Source organism: Bactrocera dorsalis, chromosome 5 (genome assembly GCF_023373825.1).
Source record: "Bactrocera dorsalis isolate Fly_Bdor chromosome 5, ASM2337382v1, whole genome shotgun sequence".
Classification (NCBI taxonomy): domain Eukaryota; kingdom Metazoa; phylum Arthropoda; class Insecta; order Diptera; family Tephritidae; genus Bactrocera; species Bactrocera dorsalis.
The window spans coordinates 56587173-56605634 of record NC_064307.1 but is presented as its reverse complement, the minus strand read 5'-3'; the positions used below and the strand labels follow the sequence as shown (position 1 = coordinate 56605634).

The 18462-nt window shown below is 36.4% G+C and overlaps 4 protein-coding genes across 4 annotated transcripts in view; 1 reads left to right on the top strand and 3 right to left on the bottom strand.

Moving 5' to 3' along the window:
- Positions 1-18462, bottom strand: part of LOC125778955 (gram-negative bacteria-binding protein 2-like) — a gene marked incomplete at its 5' end in the record, with an annotated part of 217652 nt that overhangs the window by 44118 nt on the left and 155072 nt on the right. Inside the window, one exon of the mRNA XM_049458863.1 lies at positions 1688-1991. Coding sequence (XP_049314820.1) covers positions 1688-1991 — 304 coding nt within the window. The remainder of the gene's footprint in view (positions 1-1687; positions 1992-18462) is intronic.
- On the bottom strand, positions 2806-10217 carry LOC105222535 (gram-negative bacteria-binding protein 1). Its single transcript, XM_011199892.4, has 5 exons — positions 9904-10217; positions 4390-4984; positions 4159-4328; positions 3712-4088; positions 2806-3079 (listed from the first exon to the last, which is right to left on the bottom strand). The coding sequence occupies exons 1-5, from the start codon at positions 10037-10039 to the stop codon at positions 2894-2896; spliced, it is 1464 nt and encodes a 487-aa protein (XP_011198194.2). The 5' UTR covers positions 10040-10217; the 3' UTR covers positions 2806-2893.
- LOC105222534 (cilia- and flagella-associated protein 45) lies at positions 14132-16233 on the top strand. Its single transcript, XM_011199890.3, has one exon. The coding sequence runs from the start codon at positions 14331-14333 to the stop codon at positions 15990-15992; it is 1662 nt and encodes a 553-aa protein (XP_011198192.1). The 5' UTR covers positions 14132-14330; the 3' UTR covers positions 15993-16233.
- LOC105222533 (SAGA-associated factor 11 homolog) lies at positions 16347-17374 on the bottom strand. Its single transcript, XM_011199889.4, has one exon. It carries the CDS (start codon positions 17296-17298, stop codon positions 16642-16644), a length of 657 nt encoding a protein of 218 aa, XP_011198191.1. The 5' UTR covers positions 17299-17374; the 3' UTR covers positions 16347-16641.

Here is an 18462-nt window from a genome sequence, read left to right as displayed (position 1 = left end):
TCTATAAAAATGTAGATACTACAATTTGCCTTATTTTATGTTTGAATTTTATTTTTTTATGAAGCGTAGCACGAAACGAAAGTTTTTTCAGTTTCTTCTCTTTACGGTAACAGTTTTACTATCATCAAGAAAGTACAAGTATAGTAATTTCTCTAATCCTGGCCGAGGCCAGTTCAAGTTTTTTAAGAAATATATATTTGTTTTTTGCCTAATGTACCCTTTAAGGTTCTAAAACATGACACAAAACATTGTTAAAAATCCTGTGTAATTTTTAAGTATTTTTTCAATCAGAAGTCGATCGTACTCGAAGACTATTACACGTATCCACTTAGTAAGGTCTATGCAGACTAAAAATCCGCTTTTTAGTAGCGCGAACCTATAAGGAATCGTTGGAGGTTGTATAAAATATATATATGGATAGTCGAAAAAGTCTTTTCGTATTTCTAATCAAACTTCATGATGGCTGAATACTGGCCTAACCTGAACTTAAGTTCTATGGAAAGAGCTGAAAAAGTATCTATTTTTATGTTTGACCCGCTTTGACGTGGTTTTTTTAGCTGCATCTCACATTTGCCACAATACTTGGTCGATTTATCGCCTGTTTTCGGGTCGTAAGCAATAATCCAAGACTCATCGACAGTAATAATACGTTTCATGACATCCTGGTGGTCGGAAAGCATTTGTTCACAAATGTTAACGCGACACTGTTTTTTGAAAAAAATTTAGGGAGTATTCTACTCTAGAATTTTGAAAATTTCGATTTTTTTTTTATATACTTAACGTTTAGACCCTTAAGAATATATCCTCCAAAGGATTTTTAAAAATTAAAATTATTTTAAGAGCTACAGTTACTTTAGTGACGCAGTACCTAGCCCGGTTCGGCTTTGACTCACTTTTTCTCGCGTTTTTCTCGAAACTACTTTTTTCCACACGCTTCCGGCATTATCTCAAGTTCTATACAACCGATTTACTTGAAATTTTGTGTGAACCTTTTTTATATAATTCTTTATGGTTCCTACCAGCATCGTGTAAAAATTTTTATTTTTAATATTTAAAAAAAATTCACGAATTTCAAAAAAAAGTGTAAAAAATGATTTTTATTTTCAGGCATTCGCCATTTTTCAAAATGTTTTTTTCGTGTTCCCTGAGGTAGGGACTATATCCTATAGCATCCTTACTGATTAAGAATTTCTTTTGATTTTTTTATAAGACCACCAGGAGAGCCAGGATCAATGTCATCAGGATGCGCCATTTTTTTTACAACTGTCTCTCCCCCTATAATTATTTTAATTTTTAATAATATGTATATTTTTTTGTAAAAGTTTTTTTCTGATAGTAAAAATATTATTTGTTTTTTTTTTTTAAATAAAATTCAAAAACTGACCAAAATTTGATTTCTAGACTAGAATACCCCCTTAAGTGATTTTGGAACCAATCCTGCTTCCAATTTTCTTAGACCCAAATGATCTTTTAAAATGGTTTTCCCTAGAATAATTAGTCAAAATTAGGGATTTTTGATGGCTGAATATTGACCTAACCTGAACTTAAGTTCTATGGAAAGAGCTGAAAAATATCTATTACCCTATTTTACATTTATTACAATAAGTAAGAGCACGCTGAAAGATATGGAACTGAAATCCACACAATTTTAAGCGATTTTCAGTATAATCGCTTAAAAGGTTCTTACTTGTTGAGTTTAATGGTTGCTTTATTTTTCGTCTTCGATATTATCGGTGTTATTAGCAAAGTTTCACTCCTTACAGTCATAAACGAATTGTCATCCATTACAGCTGTAAAGTCCTCAGATCGATCACCTATTGCATTTGAGTGAAGATAATTTCCACGAGTCCAATTGGATAGTTCTGGTGATATGAAATGCTCTTCAAAAATCAAGTCGTTTGGTTTGAAATTTCTTTCAGAAAGTTTTTGGTTTATAAAAACTTTAGTTTCGCTATTTTTAATAACACCATCGGAATTGAGCTGTGGTTTAGCTGCGGTACATGGATCGATCGGTTTGTCGGCTTCCTTAATAGTTTCATGAATGATACTTCCGCCCAGGAGCTCTACACTATCGGTTCGTGAATATATACCCTCCTTATGCATTATTAGTACATTTATTTTCACTTTAGTCTTATCTTGCAGTTTACGAGCGACTTGTTTAGTTGCCCAACGATTGTTCATTGGTTTAGTTATCAAATCCAATAAAAATGGGCGTTGTTCATTAATCTCAATGTTATATATTGCCATAGTGATTCCATCATCATCTGTTTAAATTGAAATAGGAAATTAGTTTAGTTTCAATTACAGAAAAACATTAGAGTATAATATGCGTAAAAGTTTCAACGATAGACGCTGGCATTTTGCCATAAACAGCTTGTTTGAGGCGAAAGAAGAACGCCGTTATTGGCCCTTAATTTTTGTATGATTTTGAGAGACGTAACGTGAATTGGTCATGTTTATTCATTTTGATCTATCAACTTGCAACAGCTTGGGTATCCGTATCGATAATATTGACACTTTAGGTTCTTTTAGTCATTAGGAAATATTAAGATACGAATCAACATTATAGTTCCAAATGATGATTTCCGACTAACGAAGTAAAAAAACAGAGAGAACTCTCTACGGTAATACGTCGATCTAAATAAATAACGCAGACTTTGCTTATGTTCTCTTCAACGCGATCTCCTGCTTGGTAAATATGAATATGTTAGGGTAATTTTCTTGGATGACTCAAATTATTTTTTGGTGCTAATACTTGAAATGTATTTATGAGCAGTTGTTCATGCGTATTTTAATAAAAAAAAGTTTATGAATTAATAAAAAATTGTAACAAATTTATTTCAATAAATGCCGGATATGTATGTACATAGTGTGAAGAATTTTTGTTATGTATTTATATAGCATAGACACGCACATAATCAACCATCAGTGATGGGTTGGTCCAAGTTGATTTCCAATTGCCTCGATCGCGCCAAAAATTCAGTGCTGCTTTGGGCGACGTATTTGCCCAGGGCTTTGATAAGCAATCATCCGAAAAATCACCATGTCCACCAGCAGCGACACCAAGTGTAATGAAGAACTTCAATAGAGAAACGAATTAGAAGACGAAAAAAACAATTAACTATAAATATATGTACATATAAGAAAGGTTTTAGTATTTGTGGAGCGGAATAATAAGTAGTTTTGGCAGTACACTGATATTGAGTACTCCGTAGTTCGTAAGGTCTGTTAAAATATACCAGCATCAAATTTGCCTTTTATATAAAGCCTCATTAAAAAAGCGGTTGTTATAGTAAAGAAAATTGAGAACGTAATAACTATACGATCGCGTCTGAGATAGAACGATAGCTTTTAAAAATTTGCTGCGAAAACATACTAACGGACATCACATATCACATCATGTATAAGATCAAAAATGTAATAAAAGGCAAGTGACACGCGGACTAACTGCCAGAAAAGTACCATCGAAGCTTAGTTATTTGCTTCAGGAAATCCGTCTCGGGATTGAAAAAATAAATTTGCTGAATGAGCTAAATGTTAACTCCGCCGTGACCTATAAAAAAGGAACATGTTAATATAAATATTAACACAAAGAGAGCGCATTTTGAAAGCACTTCATATAATGCGATACGTATCCACTCTCCACTGCTGCCCGCAACTGGTGGCTTTACTTTACTTAAACGCTTAGTAATAAAACAATAAAAAACAAACCTCTTGATCCAATGGTGCCATATGATTTCCATTAGTCCATGCATAATTATGACCCATTTCGTGTTGAGCGAATCCGCCATCTATACTACCATATTTTTGTCCATCCACTTCAAAGCTTAAACGTTGATCGTCCCATGTTAGCGAATAAATATGAAATGTTTCACCAAAATGAGCATCACGGGTAGTATTCACCATGAATGTATTGCGATAACTAGCTTCGGGGCGTAGTACGGCACCGCCATAGAGTACACGACCGCCCATTTCAATGCCACCACTAGTTTGTAGATTCAGATTGCTGCGTATGAATGCTATACGCATTTGACCTGAGGCATATGCTTGTTGGCCATACAAATTGGCGAGCGGTTCCAACAGCAGAACTTAATGAAAAAGAAAGTTTAATAAAAATATAGTTTAATGCACAATCAGTTTTCACTGTCAGAAACCTACGCGGGAATAGCCAGTCGCCTTGTGGCAACTTGGCTCGCACTTCGACGCGTCCGTATTTGAAGCTGAACGCGTGTTTGGTGTTGATACGGGCGGTGAGTATGGGTGGTAGCACGACACGTCCGAAGGCTTGGCGCCTACATTCGATATCAGAATTCTGATAGGCGGTACATCTGCAGAAAATTGATATGATTATAGCTAATAAAAATATACATTTGTGGTGGTCACACTCACCTTACACCTAAATTTAAATTTCCCCTACGTATGTCAGCATCCGGGTTATCATTACCCCAAATGCGCGGTTCTATCTTTAGCATGCCATTTGTAACTTCTGCATTCGTATCGTATAAAACGAATTCGGCATCGGCAATATCGAGCGGCATACGCACTTCGTAACGCCAGCGTGTTGCATTTAATTCGTTGCCGTTAAAATTTTCCTCAAATATAAGTTCACCACGACATGCGTTACGATTACGTATTATCGTCAATGTTGGCTCACAAATGTCATTTCGTGGATCTATGGCCGGCGGAGTTTCGGTTGTTATTACTACCGGTTTTTTATCATGAACTATTTCGTTTATAGCTATGACTCCTGACGGCACCTCACTTACCATGATCGGCGAGGACATACTACGAAAACGGTTCTTATTAAACTGTACGTCAGTCCATATATAAATGGTATCGTCTTCGCGTAGACGACGTTTGATCTCAACGATCCATCGATTATTGGTTTCCGTACTAACGCGACCGGAAAACTCGCCTTGCTCGAAAGCTTTGAATGGCCGATTACGATTTACATTGAATGCCACATTTTCGATGCCCGCCTCATCTGTTTTAATAATAGTATTTCAATATTGTGAGTTTGCATCTTCTCCAAATACTGTTGCAAGATATTAGTAGTACAATTCAGTCCCCATAACCAAGTATGTACATATAATTTAGTGTGTGTTAACGTGGGTTACTTGTAAATAGTTGAGAGAAGTTAGCAAAGTAGTGGGATTCAGTATGAAACATGGTGGAGTATTTTATTAGGTGAAGTTAACGATCGGGATTTACCACCAATGCTGAAATAGGTCTTTAGATTTCTTGGGCATTAATTTTGTAATGAATTTTGTATTAAGTTTGCCATCCCGGTTCGCCAACGCGCGGTCTTTCTGTATATACGCGAACTAGGCTCTTAGTTTTTGAGATATCGATCTGAAACTTTGCACATGTCCCTTTCTCCCCAAGAATTTGCTTATTAGATGGAACCGTCGATATCAGACGATCAAGGCAAATCAAGGTCTTGTACTGAAAGCCTTTTTATTTGTGCAGGGTATTCTAGCTTTGGTGCAACCGAAGTTAATATTTTTACTTGTGTTAGGATAAAATAGTTTAGTAACAGTTTACATATTGAATGCATAATTAATCCTTTTAAATTACCATTCGCGTTAACTTAATAAATATAGCATTTGAATAAAGCTACTTAATTGTATTAAATACCGAAGAACAATGTGGAGACATACCATAGCTACCCATGCAAAACTGTATGGTGAGAACTGAAAATCTTAACTTAGATGCGTTTAATGTTTTCTGATACCGAATTGAATCTTAAACATAGAAAAATACGTACTAAAATTCGTACTGAAATAGCTGATTTTGAAGTCAATATAGTTCACAATACTAACAATATATATGTACATATGTACATAGTAGTTGAAAGTACGGTACGTATATTATAGAATCAAGGCTACCAGGTCAAGATTAATAAATGCGGAATGCCCCGCTATCTTAAAGACTGGTATCTCCATTAGCCTCACAAAATCCGGGCAGATTTATTGTGAGCTAGACAAGAAAATAATCATAGGTGTTGGTGTCTTAAAAATAATAAGCATCTTAAGATCACCAAAAATAATATTTTTATACATTTTACACAATCAAACCAGTGAAGCAAATACTTTTTCAAATATTAATAAGATAATGTTAATGAAGCTTGTGAATTTATGTTGAATTTCGATGCGTTGAACTTTAAAGCTGATTTGTTACTCTTTACGAGCTCTTAACGATAGCCATATAGAGCTGATAACAATTATATGCTGCACATTCCATAACAAACAGGCAAATTCGATGCGAACGGACGGTTTATACTGTGCTCATTATTTGATAGAATAATATATCCTTGAAAATTTAATTTTAACATCCGTTTGTGAGATCAAGTTCGCGCGCTTTACGTGGTTATACGTAAGCTGCTATATATATTTCTGGTCTAGGCAACACTAAGTGTTGCCAGGTGCAATCTGACATTTCCATTGGAAAGTTTGACATTTTTTAGCATAACATCACTCAGAACGTTTTGTCATTTAATCGTGAATTGTTTTACTTACAGGGAATTAAAAAATTCGTCTCGGCCAAAAAATGGAATTAATCCGTGAACATTTTCGTGCGATCATTTTCCACAACTTTCGACGTGGATTATCACGACAAGAGTGCGTCGATGAACTAAAATCTGTGTATGGCACCATCCTATAGCACTGTGAAAAACTGGTACAACGAATTCAATCGTGGCCGACGCTCGCTCAAAGACGAATTCCGTGAAGGTCGTCCAAAAACAGCCGCTGTGCCAGAAAACATCGATGCTGTACGTGAACTGATAATGCAAGACCGTCATGTAACATACCTTCAGATAGAGGCCTATGCATTTCACCCACCAACATACATTCGATATTGCATGAACACCTGGCCGTAAAAAAGGTTTGTTCTCGTTGGATCCCGCACAATTTGACAATCGCTCAAAAAAAGGCTCGTGTGGATTGGTGTAAAGAAATGCTGAAAAAGTACGATCGCGGTGCTTCAAAAGACGTTTATAAGATCGTCACAGGTGACGAATCATGGATCTATGCGTATGAGCCCGAAACAAAACAGCAATCGACCGTGTGGGTCTTCAAAGACGAGCCAAATCCAACGAAAAAAAAAAACATTTTCGTTCATAAATATGCCTATTTACATTATTAGGCCAGAAATATATATAGCAACCCTCGTATTCACTTGTGAAATTCAAAAAGTCAAAAAGTCCGGAAAAAAGCACCCGGAAATTGTAATTCCCCGGGTAAATGATATTTCAAAAAAATATGTTTTGCGAAGTTGGCAGGACTGTCATTATCGGTCAACCAGTTTGTTTACAGCAGCTGCTTAAGCCGGTACACCTCAGTAGTACGTTGCTGGTTTTACAATGGATAAATATATTGAACAAAGAATTAGTCGTGTGCGGAATCGTTGCGAATGTTGGAAAAAGCTTACGGTGGCTCAAAACCCCAAGCCTACAAGTGGTACAAAACCTTCACTGACGATCGAGAGATCGTTGAAGAAATGCTTCGTTCTGGACGACTATCGGCCTCTTCAACTGATGAAAATATTAAAAGAGTAAAGGATATAGTGCTAGAAAATCGTCAGGCAAGTGACAGAGAGATGGTAAGAGGTTGACATCTCTCGCGGGTTCGTTCGAATGATTTTGGTGGATATTTTGGTTATGAAATACGCTTTTGCTCGACTAGTCCCGATAAAGCTGATTTTTTTTCTAAAAAGTGTACCATTGTGACCGAATTTAAAGACAAAAACACAATGGGCTTATGAAAACTGTTTCGAGGACTGGAAAATCGTTGGCATAGGTGTATTATATCTGGTGGGGATTACTTTGAAGGCGGCAAAATAAATATCGATGAATAATTAAATATTCTGCGTTTTATTCACAACTGGGTACTTTTTTGTCGCAATATATGTATATAACAAATGTACAATAATATGTACGAGTATATTTAAGAATATTCTATGAGAAGTTCTTAACTTAGTGTAATCGGTCTCCAATACTTTAAACGCATTTTCTCGAAACCCTGTTTTCAGAATCGGTGAGTTAAATTACTCCGTAACGGCTAGACCAATTGGCTTGAAGTTTTCACACGACCAACTTAGATATGTATATTTGTCAGGTAATTAACGAATTCGATTTTGACAATAATTTTTAAGCCACTCTGAAGTTTGAAAGATTGAGTGTAGGCTTTCTTGAAAAAAAAAAATATTTTTTTTTGGTAAAGCCGTCATTTTGTCCTGAATTAAAATTTTGACTAGCCCTTCGATAATTACATGTACTCATCTGTAGCAATAATTTTTTTTTTTGGCTTTCAGATTTCAGATAATTAAGCGCAAAAACATTGGAGATCAACTGTGACACAGGATTTTGGCTTAAACCGACTTAAGCTATTTAAAAAATTGCGGCAAAAATGTATGATTTTATTTGAATATTTTGTTGAAACTGCGTACACATTGCGGAATCCAGCATTCCAACAATAAACATAAAATAAATTCGCAATAATAAGCAATATCTGTGTTACCAAGAGTTTCACATGTGCACATATGTAGACTCAAGTTCATATATGGAAAAGGTTATCACTAGCAATTTGATTTCGGAAGAAATGACAGTGATTGAACGTTGGTGAACACGCGAATTAATAATAATGTATACCACACAGCATATTTACAAACATATATAATATACATATATATACATATATATATGTATGTACATATTTTTAGATACCTTATTTAAACATATAAATAATATATATATGTACATTGTATGTACATATGTATGTATGCATACCAACAATTACTAATTATTTTTTGCTTTTCATGTTTATAACGGGTGATTTTTTTGAGGTTAGGATTTTCATGCGTTAGTATTTGACAGATCACGTGGGATTTCAGACATGGTGTCAAAGAGAAAGATGCTCAGTATGCTTTGACATTTCATCATGAATAGACTTACTAACGAGCAACGCTTGCAAATCATTGAATTTTATTACCAAAATCAGTGTTCGGTTCGAAATGTGTTTATCGACAAATTTTGTTCAGCGATGAGGCTCATTTCTGGTTGAATGGCTACGTAAATAAGCAAAATTGCCGCATTTGGGGTGAAGAGCAACCAGAAGCCGTTCAAGAACTGCCCATGCATCCCGAAAAATGCACTGTTTGGTGTGGTTTGTACGCTGGTGGAATCATTGGACCGTATTTTTTCAAAGATGCTGTTGGACGCAACGTTACGGTGAATGGCGATCGCTATCGTTCGATGCTAACAAACTTTTTGTTGCCAAAAATGGAAGAACTGAACTTGGTTGACATGTGGTTTCAACAAGATGGCGCTACATGCCACACAGCTCGCGATTCTATGGCCATTTTGAGGGAAAACTTCGGACAACAATTCATCTCAAGAAATGGACCCGTAAGTTGGCCACCAAGATCATGCGATTTAACGCCTTTAGACTATTTTTTGTGGGGCTACGTCAAGTCTAAAGTCTACAGAAATAAGCCAGCAACTATTCCAGCTTTGGAAGACAACATTTCCGAAGAAATTCGGGCTATTCCGGCCGAAATGCTCGAAAAAGTTGCCCAAAATTGGACTTTCCGAATGGACCACCTAAGACGCAGCCGCGGTCAACATTTAAATGAAATTATCTTCAAAAAGTAAATGTCATGAACCAATCTAACGTTTCAAATAAAGAACCGATGAGATTTTGCAAATTTTATGCGTTTTTTTTTTTTAAAAGTTATCAAGCTCTTAAAAAATCACCCTTTATGAAGCTTTATTGTTAGCCACAAACAGCACCACCACCTAAAGTGTTTCCCCGCTTAAGGAAAAATACATGTAAAAACCAAAACCAACTAAATAGTATTTATAGTATAGAATATAGGTACATATGTATATAGTATATCACTCACGCGGTATCGACACTATGAATCCTTCTCCTTTCAGCTCCATTTCAACTGGTGGTATTTTATAAGCAAACCCATTTTGAATACCACAACAGCACAGAAATACGAAGGATATGCACCATAGCCATAAGCGCATCTTCATTTCCTTGGAATATCACGAAACACAATAAAAAAAATATTAAATAAAACACGACGAACTGCCAGCAGAATTTATGGTACACGTTCAAGCAAAGGTTGTTTTCATACTGAATGCGAGATATACTTTCTGACTAAAAGGCGATTCACAACACAGATGAACTTAATCGGAAGCGGTGAAGACAGCTGAAATTCTAGCCACAACAAGTTTTGAGTAAAGCCGGTGAGAATTTAATAGATTCAAGCTACCGATCGGTAGCTCCGTGAGAATTATTCACAAAATATCTCTTTTCACTTCGGTTTCGGGAAATACCGAGTTAGCTATGTGCTGCGTTTTGTAATTGATAAGGGAGATAGCATGAAACGGTAAAAAATTTTAAATAAACAAATAACAGACTTCAATACTGCAGTTTTGTTTAGTTTACTGACCTATGACGCGTGTGTACGCTTTACAAATGTAAAAAAATACTTACTAAAATCAATCAGTCTCGCGTGTTAAGCAACGACATACTCGTACCCATGCATATTTTTCCGAGCTTAGTAAGGTTCATAAGTCAAATGTCAGCTTTCCTAACAGGTAGACCAAAAAGCACATAATGTGTTAGAGAAAAAACAAATAACTTTTTTATGAAATTCGGTAGTTTCTATGTAGGGCATTACACCGATAAAAGGAAACTTCTAACTTTTCGTCACCATTTTTATATGGGATCAAGATTTGAATATTTATTTAAAGAAAAAAACATGTACCATAACATTACTCAAAGTATTGCCCATCTGAGGCTATAGCACTCTTCTATCATTCTGACAATTTGTGGATTTTAAGCCGAAAGAACTGCGCCGGCTTAACGGAATGAATCAAGCTAAATTTTGACACCATGTTCTGCTGTGAACCGCATTCCAGTCAGTGTGTTCTGCATTGACCGGAACAATTGACAATCAGAAGGGCGAAGGTCTGGGCTATAAGGCGGATGAGGCAAAACTTCTCAGCCGCTGTTTTCTAAATAGCAATGAATCGGTTTTGCAACATGAGGCTGCGCGTTCTCATGATGCATTATTGCCGTGTGTCCAGTCGCAAATTCCAGCCCATTTTCAGCATTCGCTTACTTGAATGTTAAGAGTTGGTGTCGGTTTCATTCCACGTTAATGGTTTTACCATTCTAATAATTCATCGTGTACTCGTTTTTCAAGCCGAAACCACCATTTTTAAATTGTTCAAGTCACTTTCAGCATGTTTAGTCCAGTCATTATAGTAAGTTCACCTCGGAATTCGATATACCCATTTACATATATGTCTGCAAAAACCTCTATAACCCTAAAGTTGTCTCAAAACCTACATATGGTAGGGTATACCCTAATGGGTATATCGAATTCCGATATTCTTTCCTAATTTAAGCTCAAATTACTGGACTAGTTCGCATAGCTAGAGTATGTTCACAATAAACTTCCACTTAAATAACCACCAATGTAGGAGAACTCCCCGCAAAAACACTTTTTCAGGCACAAAGTTCAAAATATTTGCGTAAAAAAAGCACATTCTCTCGAAATTTGAGAACACCCGCTGAGCCAGATTCAGAGTATAAAATAGTGATTTCTATTTCTGAATATCTTTTCTCGATTTTATTATAATTTGAAGTTCTGATTCCTAATTATTGTTTACACTGAAACTTAAACTAGAAACTCGAATATGCTCGTTAAAATAACTCAAACCTTAACATCAAACCAATTTAATTTCAAAGCAGTCTGAAAGGTCAATTTGTGTAATGAGCGATAAACAGTTTATTTATTTTTATTCATCCAAGCCAATATATACTTCTGGAACATGTTGTGAAAGTATTAAAATACCTGAAATCTCTGACTCAGTTTATTCGAAACTGCTCGAAACCGTTGAAGTACGCTTATAACTCCAAAATAAACTTCTCCACCTAGAATAGATATTTTTCTACCTTCAGAGATGAACGGATTTCCTTGTCTATCTGTAAAGAATATCCTTATGTTTGTTGACAAAGGTCGAAGCTTATAAGTCGATTAGGAAAGACCGATGGAAGAAGGCTTATAAATGTTGCATAAAGCTAAAAGTCGTCATTTCAAAAACAAAGTCGACAGCTTGCCATTGCCCGACGAAAGTCGACCGTTGGAATATTTTGCTGGTAACAAAATCACCCTATATGGTATTTTACTAAACACAGTTCAAAAGAGATAAGAAATTTTCGATAAAAAGTCAAATATAGGTACCGGGGTCTAAATAATCGGTACCTAAGGGCTTGGAATATTTTGCTGGTATGTCTTTTTGTATGTCTTTAGCGTGCAAAATTTTATCCCGTCGTATTAATTGCTTCTTGATTTGCGTAGTGGAAACTGACCGAATCAAGTGGAATTTAAAATTGTGCTATATGGAATCGGGTTTCATCCGATTTCATCCATTTTCGTACAGTGACATAGAAAAATGATGCAACGTACTAATTTATGTCTAAATCGGTCAGTCGGGATTTCACTAAAAAGTGGGCGGTGCCACGCCCCTCGTCCAATTTGCACACCGGCTTCGATAGAGCCCTCTCATACCATCTCGGAGGTAAAATTTAATTTAATTTAATCTATTTCGCTTTTAGTAGTTTTTAACCGTAACGTTATATGGAGAGTGAGCGGGGTTATCTTTCGATTTCATCCATTTTCACGCAGTTGATAGGAGTTCTTATAATATTTGTGCTGGGTGAATTTTGTTTTTGTAGCTTTATTGGTTGAGGAGATATCTTATTAGAGGACGGGGTCACGTCCACTTTTTCGAAAAAGTTTACCCACAGGTGACCCTTGCTACTACGATCCCTGTACCAAATTTAGTTTTAGTTTTTTTTCGGTTAATGGCGGTTTGTGTTCGTGGCAGTGGTCCGACTACGCCCATCTACGAACTCGTAATATTGTTTTTGTACTAAGAAACCCGCTTACCAAGTTTCATCAAGATATCTCAATTTTTATTCAATCTCATTTTTATTCGGAGGGACGGACAGACAGACATACCCTCGGATTTCAACTTTATACACTTTACATACTTCATTTATATGTACATATATAACCCCATACCTATCTCGCTTTGTTTTAGGTGATACGTACAACCGTTAGGTCAACAGAACTTTAATACTCTGTAGCAACAGGTTGGTTAGATGATCTAACTACATTCATAAGGTGGTGGACGGTTTCAAATAAAATAATTTGATTGAAGTAATGAACGAAAACTTAATTTACGGTAAATCTCATTTATTCATTGTTTAAGAAAATGTATTACAAGAATTGTGAAATTTGTCCACATTCCGAATCAGGTGAAATGCTCTTAAGAAAGCACCAGATACATCGTTCGAAGAAATACGGTTTGACGAGCAATTGCCTGATGAACCATCCAAAATAGTTATTTGCGCAGAGCCAAAAGAACGAAAACATGCCGATCGCTTTTTTGAACTGATAAAAGATGAGCAAGTAATGATGCAAAAATATTTTGAAAAATTGCTGGAAAAAATTATTATTTTATATATGTATGTAAATATGTAAGTATAATACTTGAAGAAAACAACATGTTTTATTCTGGTTTATTCAATAAAACTTTTGACCTTTTAAGAGTTCATTTTTTACAGGTAATGTCTAATCGCGAAATGTGTTAAGATTTTAAATGTCTTCTTCATAATTCATATTCGTATAACAATTTTCACCCTATATCCTTAAGTGGTTAATCCTTTTTATGAATGAAAAATTGAGCCAGCATATACCATACATATATCAAACGTAAATATATTTGAGAATATTCTGCGAAGTTGATTCTAGAAATAGTTTTGCAGGTCTGAAAGTATTTGGTTCCTCAAACTCTAAACTTAAGGTCAAATATTAAATGAAACACCTCTTCGAAGAAAAGCCCAAAAAAGCGTTTATTAAGTAAAAATAAACCCTTTAAACTCGATATACATATTTGCCTCTGTGAGATCGTCACTTGAAATTAGAAGGGACGACTACAAAAGCTTTTGTCTTGCAGTTTGAAACTATGGAATCGATTATGCGTTGGCCTGAGCTACTCGCAAAAATCTCTATGACAACTTCCTGTTTATTAAAATAATCGTTACTAAACACTAATAAGCATTTGAGACTCCAAGTCGTTTTGTTGTATATCAAAACAGATCGAACTTTCACTCACACAACTTTCAAAATTTTTCTTTGGAAAGAAGAGAAATTTATTTTTTAATACCATATTTAACTACATTTAATTCTAGTAAAATAATCAATATACTTATAGAAGTGCTAATATAAAAATATTTGGAATCATGCCATGCTTCACGGCATCGAACATACGGCTTGTACGAGACCAGCTGGAAAACGCTGCCAAGAGGCGGACCAAAACATCGACCACACATCGTTCACACGGGAGCAGCACAAATGTACCCGCTGGCACCACCGCAGATCTGAATGCGTCCCTGAAAGCAGCCATTATCGCACAAAACAATAAGAAAGCGGCCAAAGAATGCACCGAATTTCTGAAAGTAATGGGCTATACGCCCCAAACGTTGAATAAACGCCCGGTGGGACCGAAATCGGGCAGAACTAAAAATCAGACAACACTAACACAAAAGGAGTTGGACCGGCTGAAGAATGCATCCAAGGTGGTAACACTAGAAGATCGTTTAGAAGTGTTGAAGCGACAAGAGGAGGAACGAAAACGCATGGAAAAAGAGACCGAAGAGTTGCGCATGCGCTTCAAAAAGATTGACGATGCCCGACAGAAAGCTTTGGAAGAAAATGCTGTAAAAGAAGATCTCTTTGGGGCGGGCGAAAAAGTGAAGGTTTTGGAGCGTGCTTTTCTAGCCAAACATGAACAGGAAGAGGAAGTGCGTCGGGTCAATCGCATCATATTAAATGCCAAATGTCAGGCAGTCCGCGATGCGCAAATACAGGAGAAAGAAGATTTTCAACGTGACTTACGCAGTGAGGAGATGCGTATGGATCGAATGGTGTTGGAACGAGCCACAAGCGCGCTCAAAAAAGAGGATGCCGACGAGGAGAAGAAGAAAGAGGAGAAGTTGAAATACGCTTGTGAGATACGTAATCAATTGAGTGAACGCGAGACGTTGCGCTTTTTGGAAGCCGAACGTTTGGAGCAAGAAGCCAAACGTATACGCAAAGCCAATGAATTGATACGTGCTGAAGATGAGCGACAAGCACAGTTGCAACGAGAGCGTAAATTGAAATTCCGTGAAGAACTCAATCGTATTGCCGAAATGGCAGCACTTTTCAAGAGGATGCTTTGTGAGCAAGAGCGTGAAGCTGATATGCGCGCTGCCGCATATATGCGTGAAAAGCAGAAAAAGGAGCGCGAGTTGGCAATGGAGAAGAAATTGGCACAAGAGGCGGCCGAAAGTAAGCGGCAGCGCATATTTATACTAGCTCAAAAAGTGCTGGAGGCGAAATCAGCTAGCGAAGAGCTGAGCTATATGCGTGAACAGGAGCGTATAGAACGTGAATACCGTCGCAAGGAGAAGGAAGCGGCCTTGCGTAAGAAACAAATCGAGAAAGATTTGGCCGAAGCACGCGAAAGCCAATTGCGTCAAACCAAACAGCGACAAGCGTTGCAAATTGCTCGCGCCGAACAGGACTTTGACAATCTAATGGCACAAGTGAAAGTCGATGAGGAGAAACAGAAACAGCAGGAAGTGCAGCGTGAGCGCCAGAACGAATGCTATCGTCAAGCCATCATAAAGCAAATGAATGATAAGGAGCTGGAACGACGTCGTCTTTTGGAACTAGATCGCGCACAGGCCATGGACTGGCGTGAGGGTGAGCGCCAACGGGATCGCAATATACGCGCGGTAATTGACGCGAAATTGGCAGCAATGCGCGACGCCTGTTTACCGGAAAAGTACATCAAAGAAGTTGAAATGCAACTAACAAAAATTAAAAGCCAGAAAGCTTTTCTGACTAAGAACAAATAAGTGTAGGGAGCTGTTCTTTTTCTCCGTATAAAAATAATAATGTACGATAATAATTATTAAATTGACTCCCATAATGTAAGTTACGCACTTTACCAACTTTACTAGGAATATGCCTTTCAAAGATTTTTTAAATGTATGTACATGCATAGGTATGGATAATAATACATATTCAAACACAGATCGCTTCTAAAATTATTCTAAGTTTTTGCTATATTCAATAAAATAAATTTTCTTCCTATGATTTTTTGTTTCTATTGAAGCTGGATTTGAATAACTGGCCAAAAGAAATGTAAGACGCCAAGGGATGTATAGAACCCATGTTTTCAAAACCACATTTTTATTTTGTTTATCGGCAGTTCCGTTATGCATATTTTATTAAATAATTTGAATAATTTAGTAGAATGTATACAAAGAATTTGTTGAAAAAAAAAACATGTATTTTACACTATATATGGAATCTTTTAGCACATACTTGAATTTGTATATGCACATGCAGGCATGCACTCATAACCAGTATTAATATAAGAAAATTATATTTATGGCATATAGCATGTATACCTATACAAATGTAGGTATAATTCTCTGCACTTAGAATGAAGTTGAAATTAATTGTTAATTTGTATACGTTTAAATGTTATTCACACTGAATCTAAAATGATTTGCCATTATTCTTTTTTGATCCGTTATTACGATTTCCTTGATTAGTCTTCTTTCGTCGTTTCTCCGATGACCAGTCAATATCATCCTCATCATCTGTGCCGACCGTTGTTTGGAGATATGATGAAGATGATGAAGAGCTTGCGCTGGTACCTTCCTTGGTAGCTAAACGACGGCTTGCAATACGTGACGAATTACGTCCCATACCCATGCACTTTTCCAGATGTGGTGCGAAACGTGACGCCGACACGGGTCTATCACAGTTGGGGCAAGTGCAATCCATTAGTTTTTTAACTGATGAAATACCAAAAATATCATAGTTTGGCATATCTACAATGCGATAGGAAGCGTCAGTCCCTTCTTCTGGTACACCGTCTAGTGCGTCTAAATTACCAGTCCTATGCAAATGGTGTATTTCTAGAAAAACACCCACAACAGCATCGTCCAGCAGCGATTGATATAAATAGTGTGCAGCCTCATCTAGACTAGTGGGATCTTTGAGGATGTCGTGGTAAGCCTTTTGTATAGTTGCTATAGTCATTTTGGTATTATTGGCAGACGTTTTCCCCGAGACTGTAATATTTGAGTTTTTTTCGTTTTTTGCATCAATATTCGCTGCAGCTAATGTCGAGTCTGAAGATGAGGCCATAACGCCTTATACTCTACAACAGTAAAACCTTTCCCTAATCTTTTTGTTGACAATGTCGGCTTTTTATGTCTTCATCTGTTAATCAAAACAATGAGCAGTCATAAAATCACCTGTCAGAACACTAAATATATCGATTAAAACATTTTCGATAAATCATCTAAGATGTAACTCAAGTCCTGAACACAAAGCTCGCGACAGACCGCAAACGACATCTGTCAAATATTAAAAGACACACGTTCTTAAGAACCCTGTTATTTTGACAGCTGCACGACTACACGACTGCAGGCCGACAGTTGTCGCTCTCGCTAACTTTAATATATTCTTATATTTGCCAACGAAAGTAGGACGAAAGTATAGTTGACAGTAGAGAGATGAGGTAGAGTGGTGATGCCATTAATATGTAATAGGCTGGTTAGTGAACAACGCAGAATCGTGGGTCGTGTCAGCTGGGACGACCTATCTTATGGGCGCGCAATGTAACTGCACAGTGAAAAACGCTACTCCCTTCTCGCTGACGTGACGCTGACGTGAGAATCCGAGACATTCTCACGACCCAGAGTTGCCAATATCAATATACTGGAGTAATTATCAACTTTTATAATTCAATCTGTTCAATGTGTTTCAATATGTTTGAAATTTTCTTAAAATAACTCAAAATCAGAGTCGAATGCTATTATTTATAAATATATAAACTATTTTTAATAGTTTGTTTTCAGTTTTGATATTTTATATTGTAAAAAATTGTAATTGAAAACAAAGATGTGCTCAAAACTATATATGCGTATTGGGCAATGGCAACATTGTTCAAATGAAAACAAAGCAAAGATGGCTGATTTCTGCGTTTTTACCACGTTTTTGACTGTGCACTCATTTTGCCGATAAGGAAGGAAAAGGAAGGAAGGAAGGAAGCGTTTTTGAGTGTTTCTACTATAATATGTAAAATTATTCAAAGCTCTATCAAATCTGACGTTATTTTACAAATAAAAGCAAGAAATAGCTGTATTATATCTTTTGTAATAACAATTGATAATTTAAAACAAATAAATTTACCTATTTTCTTATTTTTGCATAAAAAAATTCCCTTTGAACAATATATTCAAATTTCATTGAAGTCCAAGGCATTAGCAGGGCCACAACGAAATTGTGTACATGTAAAATGGACAA